Source organism: Lichenostomus cassidix, chromosome 14 (genome assembly GCF_008360975.1).
Source record: "Lichenostomus cassidix isolate B80296 chromosome 14, HeHo_3.0, whole genome shotgun sequence".
NCBI classification, from domain to species: Eukaryota; Metazoa; Chordata; class Aves; order Passeriformes; family Meliphagidae; genus Lichenostomus; species Lichenostomus cassidix.
The window spans coordinates 2,298,882-2,317,921 of record NC_139495.1 but is presented as its reverse complement, the minus strand read 5'-3'; the positions used below and the strand labels follow the sequence as shown (position 1 = coordinate 2,317,921).

At 50.8% G+C, this 19,040-nt stretch overlaps 2 protein-coding genes across 2 annotated transcripts; both read left to right on the top strand.

Moving 5' to 3' along the window:
- Positions 1 to 2: 2 nt before the first annotated feature.
- Positions 3 to 8,159, top strand: GID4 (GID complex subunit 4 homolog). The gene is made up of 6 exons (XM_085074431.1): positions 3 to 347; positions 1,514 to 1,573; positions 2,328 to 2,435; positions 3,072 to 3,173; positions 4,188 to 4,318; positions 5,485 to 8,159. The coding sequence occupies exons 1-6, from the start codon at positions 135 to 137 to the stop codon at positions 5,546 to 5,548; spliced, it is 678 nt and encodes a 225-aa protein (XP_084930557.1). The 5' UTR covers positions 3 to 134; the 3' UTR covers positions 5,549 to 8,159.
- A 647-nt stretch (positions 8,160 to 8,806) lies between these two features.
- On the top strand, positions 8,807 to 18,624 carry DRG2 (developmentally regulated GTP binding protein 2). Its single transcript, XM_085074429.1, has 13 exons — positions 8,807 to 8,955; positions 9,955 to 10,115; positions 10,964 to 11,053; positions 12,160 to 12,220; positions 13,173 to 13,263; positions 13,654 to 13,726; positions 13,875 to 13,965; positions 14,142 to 14,239; positions 15,098 to 15,174; positions 15,839 to 15,927; positions 16,715 to 16,773; positions 17,179 to 17,232; positions 17,321 to 18,624. Exons 1-13 carry the CDS (start codon positions 8,892 to 8,894, stop codon positions 17,405 to 17,407), a joined length of 1,095 nt encoding a protein of 364 aa, XP_084930555.1. The 5' UTR covers positions 8,807 to 8,891; the 3' UTR covers positions 17,408 to 18,624.
- Positions 18,625 to 19,040: the final 416 nt, after the last annotated feature.

Here is a 19,040-nt window from a genome sequence, read left to right as displayed (position 1 = left end):
GGGAGCGCGCGGAGGCGCTGCCGGGAGGCCCTGACCCAGCGGCGGCCTCGGCGTGAGGGAGCGGAGCGGAGCGGGCGGCGTCCCCCGGCCGCGCCCCGGCCCCGGCCACGCTGGCGCCCGGGGACCCCCCCGAGATGCCGGTTCGGAGCGAGAGGCGCCGCGCTGGAGGGGCGGGGGGCTCGGCCTCCTCCCCTGCCACCGGAGCGGCCGCCAGCAGCCTGGTGCCGCCGCCCCCCATCAACACGGCGCAGCCCGGAGTGGCCACTTCGCTGCTGTATAGCGGGGCCAAGTTCCGCGGGCAGCAGCGCAGCAAAGGCAACGCCTACGAGGTGGAGGTCGTCATGCAGGTGAGGGGGGCGGCGGGGCGAGCCGAGCCCTGGCGGGGCGGGAACGTCCGCCGCGGCCTGAGGCGAGCGGGGACCCGCTCGCCTCAGGCCGCGGCGGTCGTTCCCGCCCTGCCGGCCCCTTGCGACAGCACCCGCATCACCGTATGCCTCGATATTCGGAAGAACTTCTGCACAGAAAAGGTCATTAGAGAGGTGGCGGAGTCACCGTCTCTGGAGGTGTTTGAGGGAATGCTGGACGTGGCACTCAGTGCTGTGGTCTGGTTCTGACGAGGTGGTGAATCAGTCACAGGACGGGCTGGGTGATCTCATAGGTCTTTTCCGACCTCGGTGGTTCGGTGATGATTCCAAGCCGGCGGGGTGTTTTTATATTCGGTTCTCCGTGTTCCTGGTGGGATTTGTTGTGGTGGGGACATCCCATGGCTGCTCAGCTCCACTGCATGCTGCCACCTCGCAGGGGCTGGCTGTGCGTTTGTGCTAAAAAACGCTGCTTTTGTGCTTAAAAACGTGGCTGTTCTGCGTGTGTCAGCTGAGGAGAGAGGGCTGCCTGCTCTCCCCGTGCTGAGCCCAGGGAAACGTTGCCATCCTTTGATCACAGGTGGAGAAGATCCATCTTCTCACAGCTGAGGTTTGCACTTCCCTGAATAACTCTCTGCGTGTTTTGAAAGCGGATCTGGAGATGTCAGGGAAAAGCTTGAAAAATCCCTGGTTTTGAAGGAGCAGGCAAACCCCTGCCTAGTTTCTGCACAGGAGGAGGAGAGAGATGCAGCCTGGTAACTCAAAATGCAGGTGGCATAAGAGCTTTAGATTTAGAAGAAAGGCCTACTGCAAAATGCAGGGGGTGTGGGTGATTCTTCCAGGGATGCTTGTACTTGGAGAACACTGTGAGTCAGAAACCTTCCGGCTGGAAAGGGGGTTTGCTTCCTGCTGGAGGGTTCTGGGCAGAGGATGTTGCCTTGGAAGTGGGTCTGGTATGTGGAGGCTGCCAGAGGTGAGCTGGGCACTTGTAAATAATCTTTCCAGGTGGTTCCCAGCATGGAGAAGGGTGAATATTGGACAATGTGTACCAGCTGAAGCTGAAATTATCCTTGGAAGGGTTAGAAACTGCTTTGGATCAAGCATGTACCCTCATGCCGATTTTTATGGTTGGACTTTGCACTCTTTTCTAGCATGTGGATATGGAGAACTCCTATCTCTGTGGATACTTGAAGATTAAAGGCCTTACAGAGGTGAGTGTTAACTGCAAAACAACACAAAAAGGTGCTGTGTAAAGGCTTTTTTTTTTCTTTCCTGGGTGGGTGGGAGAAGCTGCTGCCAGAAATAGGAAGTGGAGGGATTGAGCATGTTGTAGATTTGATCACAGGGTATCCACTGGGGAGCATTGCTGGCTCTAAAGGTCATGGGTGATTGTCCAGCTGGGAGCTTCATGGAATAATTTCAGGTTGGAAAAGCCCTCTAAGATCATTGAGTCCAACCAATGACCCAGGACACAGCCAGGTCCACCACCTCCCTGGGCAACCTGTTCCAATGTTTAACTACTCTTTTAGTGGTGAAATTGTTCCTAATATCCATCCTGAACCTCACTTGATGCAATTTGAGGACATTTCTTCTTGTCCCATCTATTATTCCCTGGGAGCAGAGCCCGACCCCCTCCTGGCTGCACCCTCCTTTCAGGGAGTTTGGACAGTGAGGGTCTTTTTATCCAGGCTGAGCCCTCCCTCAGCCCAGCTCTGACATGGCTCCTGCCTTTATAAAGTAAGGAGAGAGGCAGAGAAGGGCTGGAATAATATCATGGAGGCTGAGAGTGTGGAGAGTCAGCCTTAGAGAGGTGTGGGGCAGGATGAGGGATGGGAGCAGCAGCCTCGGATTGCTCTGAACTCTCCCTGCGAGATGTTTTTTGCTGAGTGCATGGAGCTTTGTCTGCTCTTGGGTTTGTGTCTGTAGGTGACAATTGTGACCTCACCTTTGTCTCTCCTCTGCCAGGAGTACCCAACCCTCACAACGTTCTTTGAAGGCGAGATAATCAGTAAGAAACACCCGTTCCTAACGCGCAAGTGGGACGCTGATGAAGATGTGGATCGTAAACACTGGGTAAATGAGTCTTGCAGGCAAGGGGTGGGTCTGAGCTGCTGGTTTGGAGGAGAGGTGCAGCATATGCCCAAGCAAGAGCTGGCAGAAAGGCCTGGAGACCTCTCCTTTTTGGCTGTCTCCCTCCTCATCCCACTGGGATCTTTGCAAACAGAGGTCCTTTCAGCAAGCTGTGATCTGTGATGAGGGAAGGGATGTCTTGTTTTCCACTTGTTGGCCTTGGGGTTGGAAGGGAGCAGGAGTAATCCCCATCTCTTGACCCCCTAAGAGAATACACTGCTTATTTTTGAGGACTTATTGCAAAATGGAATGGAGAAGGGGAGTGGGATCCCACTAGCACAGGTAGGGTAGTTAGTACTCATTTCCCTGCTCAGAGTAGGGTGTACCTACTGCTGTGTTTTGGGGCCACAGCAGCCACCTGATTGCCTCCTCACCTTGACCATTGCTGTTGTTTGCCAAGTTTGGGTGTTTATTATGTTTTTGTCAAAATACTTTCCTCTGGAAGTGCAGGAGCTTCTCCATCCAGGCTGGATATGGCTGTAGGCATCAGTAGTTTTTCCCTCCTAAATAGCAGCTGGTACTATAAGTTCTATTCCTGGAATAAGCATCCTTTTTTTTTTTTTTTTTTTTTTGTTTCAGGGAAAGTTCCAAGCTTTTTACCAGTATGCAAAAACATTTAACTCTGATGACTTTGATTATGAAGATCTAAAAAATGGGGACTATGTCTTCATGAGATGGAAGGTAAACCCTGCCTGTCTCCTCTGATGAGCTGCTTGCAAGGCACTGACAGACATGAGGTGTCTGAGAGCTTTTTCAGCTATGATGATTTAATGAAAGATCTTGCTCTGCCAACCTCAAAACCCACTGTACTTGCAAGTTCCAGTGTGACTCGTGTCTAGCCAGCTAATTGTATCCTTAAGGGCTGCAGCCATGGCTAAAAACACAACAGGAAAATCTTGCTTGGTGATGCTCCAGAGGATGGGAGAATTGGTGGCTTCAGTCCCTGTGTGGGGCCTGTGTGTCTGATGCAGACTGGCCAATCTGCACCTCTGTTCTTCAGCTGGGATCATCACAGAGTCGCCATAGACTGGTTTGGGTTGGGAGGGACATTAAAGATCATCATGTTCCACCATCCTGCCATGGACAGGGACTTTCCACTATCCCAGGTTGCTTCAAGCCCCGTCCAACCTGGCTTTGGACACTTCCAGGGATCTAGGGGCAGCCAAAGCTTCTCTGGGCACCCTGTGCCAGGGCCTCACCATGCTCACAGGGAAGAATTTCTTCCCAATATCCCATCTAACCCTGCCCTCTGGCAGTTTGAAGCCATTCCTCATTGTCCTATTACTCCATGCCCTTGTGCAAAGTCCCTCTCCAGCTTTCTCATAAGCTCCCATAAATGTTGAAAAGCTGCAGTAAGATCTCCCTGGAGCCTTCTCTTCATTCTCAGGCTCTGACTCCTGGTTTTGCAATTGGCTTCTGCTTTAGAGGGGACAGGTGTTGAACTGAAACTGATCTCCTGCACTCTTAAAACTGGTTCTGTTCTCAGTTACCTGCTTCCCTGTGAGGTGCCTGCAGTGGCAGTTGTCAAAGGGACACTGTGGTCTCTGGTCTGGGCTGCTGAGAGTACAGGGAGTGCTAAGCCAGGAATGTCTTAGTGTCAGTGGGTGCCAATATTTGGGTTGGGAGTGCAGATTGGGGTGGGGTGGGGCTGTATTTGACCAACATTTTAAAATGCAGCCTGTGTTTTGTGTGCAGGAGCAGTTCCTAGTCCCAGATCACACCATCAAGGACATCAGTGGTGCTTCCTTTGCTGGTTTCTATTACATCTGCTTCCAGAAATCAGCAGCATCTATAGAGGGCTATTACTACCATAGGAGTTCAGAATGGTAAGGAAGCTTTCTGCCTCCTGAAGACTCAAACCAGGCTGTGACTCCTCTCCTGCTTGTCCACAACCTTGGGAGTGTCCAGGCAGGAGGTTCAGGCTGGTGGTTTGACCTTGGGGCAGAAGGGAGGGGTGTGGGCCGTGGCTGGCCTGAGCAGGCCGGTGCAGCCTGTTGCTGTGGTATTAAGTGCTGCCCTTTTGGAAAAGAGGGGGAAATTTGGGCTGGCAGGGTGGAAGAGGGAAGATGATACAGGGTCTGGGGAAGTGCTGTGGGGGTGCTTGGTTCTCTCTCCTAAGGAACAGCTTGGCTGTTACTCCCTTCAGGCAGAAATCTTGTCAGGCCAGTGCTTTGTATTCCAGTGTCCTTGGGGTGTTGCTGTTAAGACAGGAGAACAGTCAAAGCTAATTGGTGGGGTTTTTGTTGGAGGCGAGTAGCTGTGGAGAGCTCTTTCCCCTTGGATCATTGTCATGAGCAGCAGGTGGATGGCTGGAAGCTCTCAGGGGGAGGGAAGGAACCAGAAGGGTTTCAGACAATATCCCCTCAAGCTGAGCTTTGAAAGACTCAAGTGTAATTTGCACTTTTAGCAAACACTGTTTGAACTTGAAAGTTGTTGAACTTCAAAGGATGTCCAAAAAACCACCACAGTCAGCCCACCTGGAACGCTGCCTCGCTGCAGGTGGCTCAGAGGCACCAGAGTGGGAATTACAGGATCATTAAGGTTGTAAAAAAACCTACAAAATCATTGAATCTAACCTTTGACTGAATACCACCATTCCTGTTAAACCATAAGTATAATGTCTGCTTGTTTTCTGAACATTTTGAGGGATGGCAACTCCACCACTTCCCTAGGCAGGCCATTCCAGAGCTCAGCCACTCTTTCAGTGAGGAATTTTTTCCTGATATCCAACTTGTCCTATCATTAGTTGCATGGGGGAAGAGCCTGACCACCACCTGGCTCCACCCTACCGTCAGGGAGTTGTAGAGAGTCATGAAGAGCAATTCTGAGTCCTGTCAGGATATTTTGGCACTGGGGGAAGTGGGTGTTGGATATGTGAACACTCTGGGACTGTAAAGGGGGAAAAGACGAGCAGCCAGCACAGTGTCTGCCCTGTGGCTGCCAAGCAGGAGCTCCATGTAATCCTCCCCTCCCTCTCTTCCTTCTTTGCCAGGTATCAGTCATTGAATTTAACGCACGTTCCCGAGCACAGTGCTCCTATCTACGAATTCCGATGACAGCTGCCCAGATCTGATACCGCCCTGATGCAAACCGGGCAGGAGAGCATGGCCTGCCAGGAGAACTGTGTCCCTGTGGGAGCACGGGAATGCACGCTTCTCTCCTGCCCCTTGGACTCGAGAGAGAGAGAGAGAGCCTGGATGTAAACTCACCCAGCCTGAGGAGCTGCTGGAGCTTGATTCTCCCTCCTGTCGAGTGGCCATTTGATCTTTACTCTGGTTTTAAGCTACTTTAATGCACTTTCTTGTTGCACAGCTCGTTTCTCTGTCACTGAAGTTCCTCCCAGCTCTCCTCTGGAAGCTGTTTCTCAGTAGCTGGAATCAGTGCTCTGGCCTCTGAGTAATGAGGAAGTGTAAGCTCAGGGCTTATATTTTCCTTGTTATATCCTGATGTGGGTTGAAATCACCGGGATTCGGGTTTCTTGCCCAGATTTCCAGCTCTGATGCTCCCATAGCCAGGTTCTGGGTGTGAGGCTGAGCTGTGGAGTCTGTTGGGGAGTGTTGGCTGAGGTAAGGCTGGAATGAGGCTTTGCTGGCAAACGAGGTTAGCTGGAGCTGCAGATCTTTCAGGAACGCCAGCCCTTTGGAGCTGGGAGCTGTTCCGGTGTCTGGATATGCCACTGGGAATTAATTTGATGTACGGACTTCCAGGCTCTCAGTAAAGTGGATCTGAACTCTGCTTGTAGGTGTATATTTGCTCTTTACTTAAGTTAAGGGTAAAAAAAAAAAAAGTGAAAAAAAAAGACAAAAAAAGAAGACTTTTATTTAAAAAAAAAAATCTATTTTTATGGTTCCTTTTCCAAAGGACCCTATGGCAAATGCACAAGTATTCGATTCCATGTTACTGTTTTCACATTGAAAACCAGGAATGTCTGTGTTTTTATATCCGTGTATGTATCCAGCTAAGCTTTGGGAACCTAACCGGAGCGCAAGCGCTGAGCAGCGTCACCCTGGGACCGCTCAGCATTTGTACTCCCCCTTCGTGCTTCACCACCACTGCTTGACACCTTTTTACAAGGAAAAACAAGAAAAAAGTTTTAAAAAAAACCCTTCCCAGTAGCTCCCTCTGACTCTGAATGTTCCAAGTGACATAACTTAAGGCTCCTGTGCCAAAGTGTGCGCGCGCGCGTGTGTGTATGCGTGTGGGGTGGTTTTCTAAAAGACACTTTAAAGCTTGGCCTCAGTTGTGTTTTTACCATGTCAGCCCCACCTGTGGGGCTTTGTGAGAGTTCCGTTTGCCTTTTTCTGGCTGTTTTAAAGCCTGTCTTCCTCCTTCCAAGCAGACGCGTGGCACGGGTGGTGCTGAGGTTGGATTTTCCACCCGGGAGAGGGGATCGAAGCCTCCGCGTGCCAGTGCTGAGGTGCTTTGAGTTTGCTTCTTTTTAACTAACTTCCTTTTTTGGCAGCAGTTATCGCTTGTTTAAGCCTTAACGAGGAAGGATTCAAGGCTCAGAGAGCCCCTTTCCTCTATTCCAAGTCGGGATCTTGCATGATTGGAGGAGCGGCTGGGCGGGTCTCGGGAGATGATGCGGAATTCGCTCACCTCAGGTGTGCTGCTCTCCGTGGATCAATCCTTCTCCCTGGCACACATTGAGAGAGATGCTTAGGGGAGAAGGGGGAGACCTGGCCCTTCCCCAGGAGTGTGTGTCGGTGGCTTGGCTGTTGCTGGAGGGTGTGTAGGGACAGTGCAGAGGCGATTCGGGGCTGTGAGCAGAGCAGTTGGGAAGTGCGTTCGTTTTATTTTGCTCCTCTCAGAGAAACTCAGCCCCTTTTGGGGAGAGGGGTTTCTTCATGGATGGTGCTGGGAGACGTCCTGGTTTTAGAGGTGAAAACCGGTGGTGCTCCACTGTGACCAAGTGTAGGAGTGAAAGCTCTTTTCCAGGTGCTGTGTGAGTGCAGGGATCCAGCTCCAATGGCTCTTCCTAGCCCTCTGGAGCTGTCTGTGCAATGCTGGTGGTGGCTCCAGAGTTCCTGTGCTCTCCAGGGCTGTCAGTATCAGTGGGATGCTTGGATTTCTGACATGGTTTAGTTGAATTGACCCTGTTCGTTGGCAGAAGCTGAGTTAGGAGGGTCCTGGGGGTGTTTAACATGTCTAACTATCCCTAAACCAATGAATTTTTTTTTTTTTTTTGAGACTTGATACCTTGTAAGAAGGGTGTGGAAGGAGCATCCTGCTCTGTGCCTGTCTTCTTCCCACCATTCTGAAGGGAATTTCAGCCTAGATCCAGAACTGTCTGGATGTGACATGTGGCAGGTGCAGAGCAGGTTGTGGAGCTGAGGGGCTTGCAGGGGCTGTTGGCGTGTGGATTTTTCCTCCTCAAAAGCCTTTGCTTTGTGTTTTCTTTTTCTTTGGCCTGTTTGAGCTGAGGGGAGATGTTCTGTACGTTGTGGTGTGGTGAGAGAGAACAGCCCAGGGGAGGATTTGGGTGGCAGAGGTGAGAAACGGGATGTTTGGGCTTGGGAGAGGTTGTGGTGACTTTTGAGCCATGCTGGCTGCAGCAGGGTGTCCCTGTGGGAGCAGAGGGTGTCCATGTGGGAGCAGATGGAGTGGGGGCCGAGGAGGCGTTTTGTGGAGCGATCAACGTCCAAATTAAACATGAACTGTACTGAAGGGGTCTGTGTCCGTGTGTGTTTGTCCAGCACAGCACTTCCCAGTTCCAGGGGGTTGCTGTGCTTCATCTCCTTGCTTGAGGGCCTCTCCAGGAATCCCACCAGCTTCTGATGGCCTTAATTCACAGACTCTCGGAATCATTAAAGCTGGCAAAGACCCGAGAGCATCGAATCCAACCTGTGGCCGATCCCCACCTTATCCCTCGGTGGCACTGAGTGCCATGCCCAGTCTTTCCTTGAGCACCTCCAGGGATGGGGACTCCACCACCTCCCTGGCCAGCCTGTTCCAACATCTAATCACCCTTTCTGGGAAGCAGTTCCTCCTGATGTCCAAACTGAACGTCCCCTGGCCCCCTTGAGGTTATTTCCTCTTGTCCTGTCGCTGATTGTCTGGGAGAAGAGCCCGACCCCACCTGGCTCAGGATCTAGCTTTAATTAGACGAGCAGGAGGAGGCTGTCCCGCTGGGGCGACTCCGCTTGACACCCACCCGCTTTCTGACACCTTTCCCTTTCAGCATCTCCCTCCGTAGCCTCCTGTCCCCGCAGCTGTCGCACCCACCCGCAGTCCCCTCCCTGGCGACCCTCCCGCTGTCCCCGCGGTGGCGGCGGGCGGAACCCGGGGCGCGGGGCTCGGGGCGCGGCCGGAGCGCGCAGTGCGGCGCGGCCCGGACGCGTGACGGGGACGGACGGCCGGGCTGGCGGCGCTTCCGGCGGGCGCTGAGCGGGGCCCGCCATGGGCATCCTGGAGAAGATCTCGGAGATCGAGAAGGAGATCGCCCGCACGCAGAAGAACAAAGGTGCGGGGGGCGGCCGGGGGCCGAGGGGGCGGGCTGAGCCGGGAGGGGGGCGGGCAGGTGGGCTGGGGGTTGTGAGGGGCTGGGAGAGTCTGGGGGCTGTGAGGGGCTGGGAGGAGGAGGCCCGTGGGAAGAAGTGCCGGTCAGGGCAGTGGGGTGGCGGGATGGAGGGTGGTTTGTGAAGCTGGGGGGTCTCTAGGGGCACAGCGGGCTGGATCGGGGGTGCTAGGGCAGGTTGGGAAGCAGGAAAGATGGAAGCCTCTGTCGCCCCAGAGCTGGGAGGGGGGACACCTCAGTCCTGGGGACACCTCAGTCCTGGGGACACCTCAGTCCTGGTGGCACTGGGGACTCAGGGCTGGCTGTAGCGGGTCCCTGAGCTGGTGTTTGAGGCGTCTGGGGGCTCCCACTGGCCTCTGCCAGAGCTGCTGCTGGGGGTTGTAGGCTGTGGTAAATAATAGAAATAAGCAATAAAACCTGTAAACTCCTGGTTTCGTGCTCTTCCCTGTTACAAAGTGGGACAACTGCTACTTTTTTCTGGTTCAGTTGTAAATTCAAGTGTTTTGGTAAAAATAAGGCAGTAAAGTACTTTCACACATGTGAGCTCCGAGTTAAACGTGTCTTTAAAAGTTGACAAGAGCAGAGGAAAATAAGCTGGTGGTTTTGGAGTGGTGAGGAGAGCTGTGCCCCTTTGGTCTCTCCCTCCTGAACTGACTCCCTGCACCCCCTCATTTCTGCACCTGCTCTACCTCTGCCTTGCTTCTACAACTCGGGAATTTTTTGGCTATTTCCCTCAACTCTGATTTCATTCAGGTCCCTGGAAGGTTTGCTCTCAATGGCCAGAATTCCAACAGTGATGGCACACCTGGGGGCAGCTCTGTGCCTGGTAGTGGTTAAGATACTGACCAAGATCCATGAGTGTTTCCTTTTAGGAAAGTTCTCATTCCCAGAAGTGAACAACCAGCAACATTCTGCCAACCAGCTGTTGGGTTTGTGTCATTCCAGCTACCGAGTACCACCTGGGCCTGCTGAAGGCAAAGCTTGCAAAGTACAGAGCTCAGCTGCTGGAACCCTCCAAATCCCCAGCTGCAAAGGGAGAGGGCTTCGATGTGATGAAATCAGGAGATGCCCGGGTGGCACTGATTGGTTTTCCTTCTGTGGGGAAGGTCAGTGAGTGTCTCTGTTTGCTGTGTTTCCAGGCTGTGGTTTGCAGTGGCTGCAGGGCAGATTTGGGATCACAGAACCGTGGAATGGTTTGGGCTGGGAGGCACCTTATTCTGGTGTCTCCAGAATAGGAAAGATATGGAATTGTTGGAGCAAAAGGACTTTTCCTCTGTGGAAAAAGGCTGAGAGACTTTGGGCTGTTCAGCCTGGAGAAGCAAAGGTTGTGTGGAGAAACCCACAGCACCTTCCAGTATCTGAAGAGGCTATGGGGAAGCTGGAGAGAGACTCTGTCAGGAACTGTAGGGACAGGAAAAGGGAGAATGGATTCACACTGAAAGGGGAAATTTAGGTGAGATATATAGAAGAAATTCTTCCCTGTGAGGGTGGTGAGGCCCTGGTACAGGGTGCCCAGAGAAGCTGTGGCTGCCCCTGGATCCCTGGAAGTGTCCAAGGGCAGGCTGGACAGGGCTTGGAGCAGCCTGGGACAGTGGAAGGTGTCCCTGCCCATGGCAGGGGGTGGAATAAGATGGGCTTTAAGGTCCCTTCCAACCCAAACCATTGTGGCATTCTATGATCTAGCTGAAAGTTGGAGATGGGGAAACACTCCTTCATTTTGTGTGCTCTGCCCTGTGGGAACAGCCTGAAACTTGTTCTTGCCCAGCCACAGCACTGCTGAGGAAAAGGGGGTGTAGAGCATTTAACTCAGTTCCATGACAGTGTCACCACCTCAGTCCCTGTGCCTGGAACAGCCACAACACAGCTTTCCCAGCCTGAGGAGCACTTTGGTGTTGCTTGTTTTGCTGAGCCTTTGCATCTTCCTGCCTAGTGATGCTGATCTCTTGCATTTCAGTCCACATTTTTGAGTTTGATGACTTCGACTGCCAGCGAAGCTGCGTCGTACGAGTTCACCACGCTGACCTGTATCCCAGGAGTCATAGAGGTGTGTGGGATTCTCCTCCCTTTGATTGGAAGTGGTGGGACACCCAGCTGGGTAAATGTGTGTTTGCACCAGCCACATTTGTGCTGCTACTAAGGAACAGAGACATCCAAAGGTCTCCAAAGCTGAATTTTGCTATAAACTTTTGGAGGTCTTGAGTGCTGATGTAGCACTTCCCTAAATTCTATAACTCTTCAGGATTGGCTGCCTGATAAGGATTTTTGTGCTGCTTTTGGACTGACCAAAGCAACACAACAATTCTCAACTGAATTTGGTATAACTGCGGTCGGTGCCAGTGACCAGCTGGCTGCAAACCTTGACAGATTTGTTTTTAATGAAGCTTTACAGAGCCAATCTGTGCTGTGATCACTTTCAAAACAAAATGCAGCTACTCCTGTCCTTGAGGGGTTTTATTAGTGGTGGCCTCAGCATCCATCAGTAAAGCAAAAATGATAAAGGGCATCAAACTTAAAAGTGTCCAAGAGTAATGAGGAAATCTGGGTCAGAATGGAAAGGGGAGTTAAAAAATGAAAGTAACTATTGGTGGGGAAAGGGCTTTAATGTAACACATTCGAGCACAGCTGTGAGCTGTAAGAACAGCTGGAGAGGCAATGCCCTGCAAATCCTAGGAATGAGAGTCTCCTGTTTTTTTTTCCTGGTACTATAAGACCTGCAGTACACCTGAATAGTTTGATCTGTCACAGTAAGAGATGTGGCACTTGTTCATTACTGAGTTTTCTCATTAGACCAGGAAAAGAAGGCTTGTTTTCCCTTTCCATTTCCCCAGCTTGGGAATATGTGACTGCTGTGCTGTTTTCCTGGAGCTTTATCCAGCTGCAGTCATGGGATGCTTTAGGGGGTCAGGACCTAACGTACAGCTGTGTGTGCTGCTGAACACAGCCCATAGCTCTGGAATCTGCCTCAGGACAGAGTCATCAGCTTTGTGCAGAGTTTCCCTCAGCTTTGTGCAGAGTTTCCCTGCCCTGCCAGCTCCACCCAGGTCCACTCTCCACAGGATTTGGACTCCCAGCACGTGCTTGGAGCTTTTGAGGCAGCTCAAGTGCCCTGCAAAAAGCTTTCAACTGTCCATCCTTCCATTTCCTTTTCAGTACAAAGGAGCCAATATTCAGCTGCTGGATCTGCCTGGAATCATCGAAGGAGCAGCACAAGGTTGGCTCATGTCTGTGTTTATGTAAAGGAGGGGTTTGCCCTCATTAGTGTCCCTGGGTATCTCAGATATTCACAGGTTTCCTAGGCCAAGAGTTCCTACATTGTCTTTCCAAATTTTTGAGTCTTTGATCCTATGTGAGGCACGATTCCCATCCCTGAGCCCACATAAGGGTCTAAATGTAGCAGAAGGATGGTTTTCTGGAGGTGGGAGCCAAAGCAAGCCAGTCCCTTCTCACCTCCTTGCCTGAGTGTTAAGTGGCTCATCTGTTTTCTGGTTCTGAGGAAATTTATAGAAAGATGCTGGAGAGGCTGAGGGGGAATTACAGCTAAACACCAACCTTGTTTGAGTAATTCCCTGAGCTCCTGCCAGTCCTCCCATGACTCCAGATTCTGGGAGGAGATGTTGGCTTTGTCTCTCTGTGTTGTCATTGTACTCATTGGCTGGTTGTGTCTGAAGATAGCTTAGGAAATCATAGAGTCATGGAACATCTGGGAAGGGATCCACAGGGATCATCCAGTCCAACTCCTGGCCCTGCACAGCCACCCCAACATTCCCACCCTGTGCTTGAGAGCATTGTCCAAATGCTCCTGGAGCTCTGGCAGCCCTGGGGCCATGCCCATTCCCTGGGCAACCTGGGCAGTGCCCCACCACCCTCTGGGGGAAAAACCTTTTCCTAATATCCAACCAAAACCTCCCTGACATAGCTCCAGCCATTCCCTTGGGTCCTGTCACTGGTCACCAGAACAGTGCCTCTGTTTCCTAAGGCACCTTCTGGCATTGATCTCCTCTCTGGTGAGCTCTCTGTGCTTCCTGGAGCTGCTGCCAGGACTCCCAGCAGCTGCAGGATCTTTTTCTTTGCTTTCAAGCTGCTGCACAGGGTAGGAGTTCTTATCTGTCACAGAACTCAGCTGGTTCCTCTTATTGATGTGCATCCACCTGCTGTCTCCCCAGGGAAGGGCAGAGGCCGGCAGGTGATCGCTGTGGCCAGGACAGCAGATGTTGTTATCATGATGCTGGATGCCACCAAGGGCGAGGTGCAGAGGTGAGTGTGTGCTGGGCATGAGGGGTGGGCTGGGCTCAGGGCTTCCCATGTGCCCAGAATGATATGCCAGCTCCCTGAGGTGTTGTGGAGAGCACCTGGGGAATGAGGAATGAAATTACTGAGTGCAAGGTGGAGGTTGTACTTCCATGAGAAGCATCCTAGTGACTGGTGTCGGTGCTCAGCTCAAGGGTCATTCCTACAGGATGGCTGTCAGACATGGGAATGTCAGCCTGGATTTCCACCACAGACTCTGACCTGCATTAGGTGGGTTTTAGGTTGTAATGAAAGCTTATGGCAGGGCTGGATCAACACAGGAGTTGAAAAAGAAAGGTCTGGGTGTCACCTGGCCACTCTCAGCCTCATAGGTGCTAACATGCAGTGTCCCTGCAGGGCCTTGCTGGAGAAAGAACTGGAATCGGTAGGAATCCGGCTGAACAAAAGCAAACCAAATATCTACTTCAAGGTGAGGCTTCCTGAGCTCCTGCAGGCACAGCCTGTGTCTGCCTGCCTGCTCAAACCTGAGCTCACTGAGTGCTGCCCTTCCTGTTGGTCAGGCTGAGGGGGCTGGGAATTTGGGGAATGTTCTCATGCTGCTTTTTTGCCTCCTGCAGCCCAAGAAGGGTGGAGGCATCTCCTTCAACTCCACTGTAACATTGACTCAGTGCTCTGAGAAGCTGGTGCAGCTCATCCTCCATGAATACAGTATCCTTTCCTAAAACAGGAGACCCTTCAGCCATCAGCAGCTCATGGTTCAAGTGGGTCTTCTGTGGGACAGCCTTGGTGTCACTTTGGTGGTGGCTGGTTGACAACAGACTGTCACAAGGGAGCTCAACCTGTGTGGTGTGTTGGGATTTGGGCCTTGACAGCATCCACCTCAGAAATCTTCAACGCCGAGGTCCTGTTCAGAGAGGATTGTTCCCCTGATGAGTTCATTGATGTGATTGTAGGAAACAGGGTCTACATGCCGTGCCTCTATGTGAGTATCCTGGACAGCCTGGCTTCTGTCAAATCTCCTTTCTGTGCCAGAGGAAACATTGGAACTTCATAGAATCATGGATTGGTTTGGGTTGGAAGGGACCTTAAAGTCCATCCAGTTCCACCCCCTGCTGTGGGCAGGGACACCTTCCACTATCCCAAGTTGCTCCAAGCCCTGTCTAACCTGGTCTTGAGCATTTCCAGGGATCCAGGAGCAGCCACAGCTTCTCTGGGCAGCCTCTGCCACGGCCTCACCACCCTCCCAGGGAAGGATTGCTTCACAATATCCCATCTAACCCTGCCCTCTCAATTTAAAGCCATTCCCCCTTGTGCTATTACTCCATGCCCTTGTTCCTGGCTCCTAAAACACTAACGATTTGGGGTTTAAGAGGTGGAAAACGGCTCAACAGGGAGTTTTTTATAGGCTTTGGATGTGCAGCCGTGCTGTGTGTGTTCCCTGGGCCCTCTTGTGGCTGGTGCTGCCCTGGAGCTGCAGAGCTTCCAATCCTGATGCCGGGGGTTTGCTCCCACGTGTGGAAACTCTGATTCCCCTGCTGCCAGCTCCGTGCTTGGCTTTTCAGTGCTGGTCCCTTGTGTGCCAGAGGTCCCTTTAGGGCTCTGTTTGTAGCCACTGGGCCTGTATTAAATCAAAGATACCAGAGAACGTGTTCCCAGTCATCCCAAAGGGAGAATTTTAAAAGGCCAAAATTTATATTCAGGCTTCTGAATTTTAATAGTTTGTTTTACTGAGAGTCTTGGCTTATCTGCATTTCTGTTTCAGGTGCTGGAGCTACCTTGTTATTTCTACATGTTGCTGAATTGCCTTTCTGAGGGCTGTGTTGTTTTCCCTTTGCTTTAGGTTTATAACAAGATTGACCAGATATCCATGGAGGAGGTGGATCGTCTTGCTCGGAGGCCCCACAGTGTTGTCATCAGGTAGGAGCTGTCATGTTGCCTTTTCTGCTGATCTGCCTGGTGTGGGGTTCATTTCATACCCCTTTCTCCAGCTTCTCCCAGGAAGGAGCTCCTCCCAGGGCCTTCTGGGGTGAGAAGCAGAGCTGCTGTGCGGCTTTTCCCAGATTTCCTTTCTCTGGAGAGGCAGGCAGCTTGGCTTCTCCATGCTGTCTGCAGGTCAGAGTCAAGCAGTCTGGCTTGTTTCCTTACAAGTGCTGATGTATCTGTTGGAGCTTTGCTGCTTCAAAGCTGTTCACTCTTCTGGAATCATGGAATGGTTTGGGTTGGAAGGGACCATAAAGCTCATCTCATTCCACCTCTTGGCATGGGCAGGGACACCTTCCACTAGATCAGGTTGCTCCAAGCCCTGTCCAGCCTGGCCTTGAACAATTCCAGGGATGGAACAGACTCTCTGTGCAACCTGTTCCAGTGCTCCTCCACCCTTATGATATGGAATTTCTTCCTAATATCTAATCTAACCCTGCCCTCTTTCAGTTTAAGCTAATTTCACCTTGTTTTTTTCCCTTCCTGGCCTCATTAAAGACCTTCCCCTCATTCTCCAGCACTTCAATAAAGACATTTGACCTTGCTCTTCTGGATCCCTAAATCCCAACAACAGTAAACAGATATTCCTGGTGTTTTGCAGCTGTGGCATGAAGCTGAACCTGGACTACTTGCTGGAGAAGCTCTGGGAATACCTGGCACTTACCTGCATCTACACCAAGAAACGAGGACGTAAGTGACCACGAGCTGAACAGAAGGTTTGAAAGGCACAAATGCTCATGGAAGGCAGACAGACTGCCAGCAGGGCTGCTGCCTTGGAAATGCTGGAATTACACCCTCACAAATCATCTCTCAGCTCTTGGGAAATGATTCCTGCTCTGTCTGATCCTGCCATGTGTGGATCCCACGGTGGCCTTCCTGTTGCATTTCGCAAGAGCTGAATTTTCATAAGTCTTTGCATGATGTAAGGGAATAACGTGTCCAAGTTCACAGCTTTTTTCCTTGTTATGAAGGTTCCTGTTTCTACTGCAAGTAATTTGGTGATTCCCATGCCCTTGGAAGTGCCTTTTGCTTTATAACCCATTTGCAGCTTCTCCCAGTGACGAAGGCACACCTATAACTTGCTCTTTGGTTGTGAAAAGCTGAACTTGGGTGGATGTGAGGAGATCAAGGAATTTTCTCTGCGCTTGTTAAACTCTGAAATCATGGGGATTTTGGTTTTCCTTGAGCAAGTGTGTTTTGACTTGGGTGGTTTTGTCTCTCATAAGTCAAGGGTTTGGGCTGGAGTTGGATCAGGTGGGTTGTGAGGAAGCTGCTGACTGTGTGGAGTGGGTAATTGCTCTTGTGGGTAGCGGAGAGCTGATTTGATGCTTTCAGGTACTGGATCCCTGTTCTGCCTGGGAGCAGGAAGGAGGAATTTGGGAGTAGTAAGCACAAAGGTGATGTGAGATGGTGTCAGCATTTTAGAACACACTTGATAGAAATCCAATGCTTTTCCCCCCCTTCTGTTTCTCCACAGAGAGACCAGACTTTACAGATGCCATTATTCTACGGAAAGGAGCCTCTGTGGAACATGTGGTAATTTTTCTGCATCTTTTACATTTCCCTGTGTGCAGAAGGCAGTTCCTCTTGGACCTGCTGTGATTTGTGCTTCATAAAGCTCAGGACATGTCAGTGTTTAGCTGGGCTTCTCCTTTTGTTGCCTTTACCGATTTTTATCTGCCTCAGGTTTCTTTCACAGCTGCTGTAAAAGGTTTAAACAATAATTATTTAATGCAGCCCAGTGAAAAAGCACATGGAAGCAATGGAATGGGGCTTTATGTGGGCTGGTGATTCCTGTGTCTGTTCTGTTAACTGCCTCCTAAAGCCTTTATTGGAATTTCTGGCATAGGCTTGAGTTTCTTTTAATTCCTGGGTATTGAAAAAGTTGTTTGCAAAGTGGTGTCATTTAAATACTTCAACTTCTGCCTGTCCTTCTTGCAGTGCCATCGGATTCACAGATCATTAGCCAGCCAGTTCAAATATGCCTTGGTGTGGGTAAGTGTTAGACAGCCACTGGAATCCCTGCCTTCAGGTGTCTCTGACTGGTCTTCTAACATTTCTCCCCATTTTTTTTGCTTTAAAGGGGACAAGCACAAAGTACAGCCCTCAAAGAGTGGGCTTAACCCATATGATGGAGCATGAAGATGTCATTCAGATTGTAAAGAAGTAATTGCTGGTGCCTGGCCTTGTCTTTAATCACTGCAATTGGAACTGACCACGTAAAAGCAAAACAAAAAACACCAAAAAAAAGAGAAAAAAAAAAAAAAAGAAAAAGGGAGATGTGTTCCAGAGCCAAGAAAGCTTCTGTGAAGCTCCTTCTCTTGGAGAAAGGCAGAAAATGAGGCTACTGTGTTTGCAGGTGGGGATGGGGAAGATGGGTTTCCATCTTGCAATGTTTCAGGCCAAGTGATGTTTCTCAAAAATTTAAAAGGAGCCAGTTCTAGGACACAGTTCCACAGCCAGCAGTGTCCTGCCCTTCATATGGTTTGCACGTGGATCCATGTGCATTCCCAGTGGGAAGTGTTTGGGTTTGTGTGAACAAATCTGGCCCTGTGCTTTGAGCTGAGAGAACATTACTGATGCTTTGCTGCTTATCCATTCACTTAATTTAAGCATTGATCTGAAACAGAATCAGAGTTCTCTCCCCCCCACTCGCTGGACACGTCTCTGCAGCTGAGACAACCCCAATCTTTAATGGTCCCACCTCAATTAACATTCAAACCTGGCACTCTGTGCCTCTCCATAGCTTTGCAGTGGGGTTTGTAGGACATCCTGGTCCAACTGGTACTGAGAGATGAGAAATTAAACTGGTAATGGTTAATTAGCCTGGCCAGACTGCAGTGGGGTACAATCCAAGAGCTGTAGTCTAGGGTGAGGATTCACTTCTGGCATATCACTAATCGAGGAGCTGCCTTGGGAGCTTCCTCCTTTATTGGGCAGGAATTGTCCTGCCCTTTAGTCCCCCAACTGGGGTTCTCAACCATGCCCCTAAATTCCAGTCACAGCTCTTTGGAGCTCAAGGTACCACCCCATGCCATGAGTTTTGCCCCCGGCCCTGTTAAACATTGCTTGTCTGGATATTGATCAGAAATCTGGGATTTTTGTAATCATGCTTTTCCATTGAATACTGTTACTAAACAATTCAGAGTGCCTGATAGAGGACAGCTCTTGCCTTCTGGGGTCAAGAGCTGCCAATAGCTTTTATTTTCTTTCATTGGAAAAGGGTTCGGTCTGACGTGGATGCAGAACTGTGGGGACAGGCGTGACACCTGTCTGAGCAGGGTTCCTCCCCTCCTCCCTGCTCCTCCCCACCCCTCACAACCTGATCGAGCAGAAATGGAAGGATTATTTTATTTGAGAAAATAAAAAGTTGTTATTTCATGTGAACGGTGGGTAGATGGCTTGGTGTGTTTCCTAACTCCCTTTTTTACCTTTGGCCACCTGAAGAATTCTGGATGCTGTCACAGGAGATTTAGAGGGGAATAGAAGGTGAAGTGGCTGCAAGAGATAAATAGATACTATACACAGTGCCCAAGCTAAGAAGGTGACTTTGAACTCTCTTAAGTTCCCTTCCCTGTTCCTGACTTTGTTCACAGCTGGAGTGCAGAGGAAATCCTGACCACGGAGGCAGCGAGTGGAGAACAAGCTCCAAATTATCCACATTATCCCTGATCTGGCAGTGGAAAGCTGGCCCTTCCTGGTGTGAGCTGGGTGGGATGCTGTTCCAGCACATTAACTCACCCTTCCCATTTCCCGTGAAGGTCACACAGGCAGAGTTGCCCTCACAGAGACTAATTTTGGTT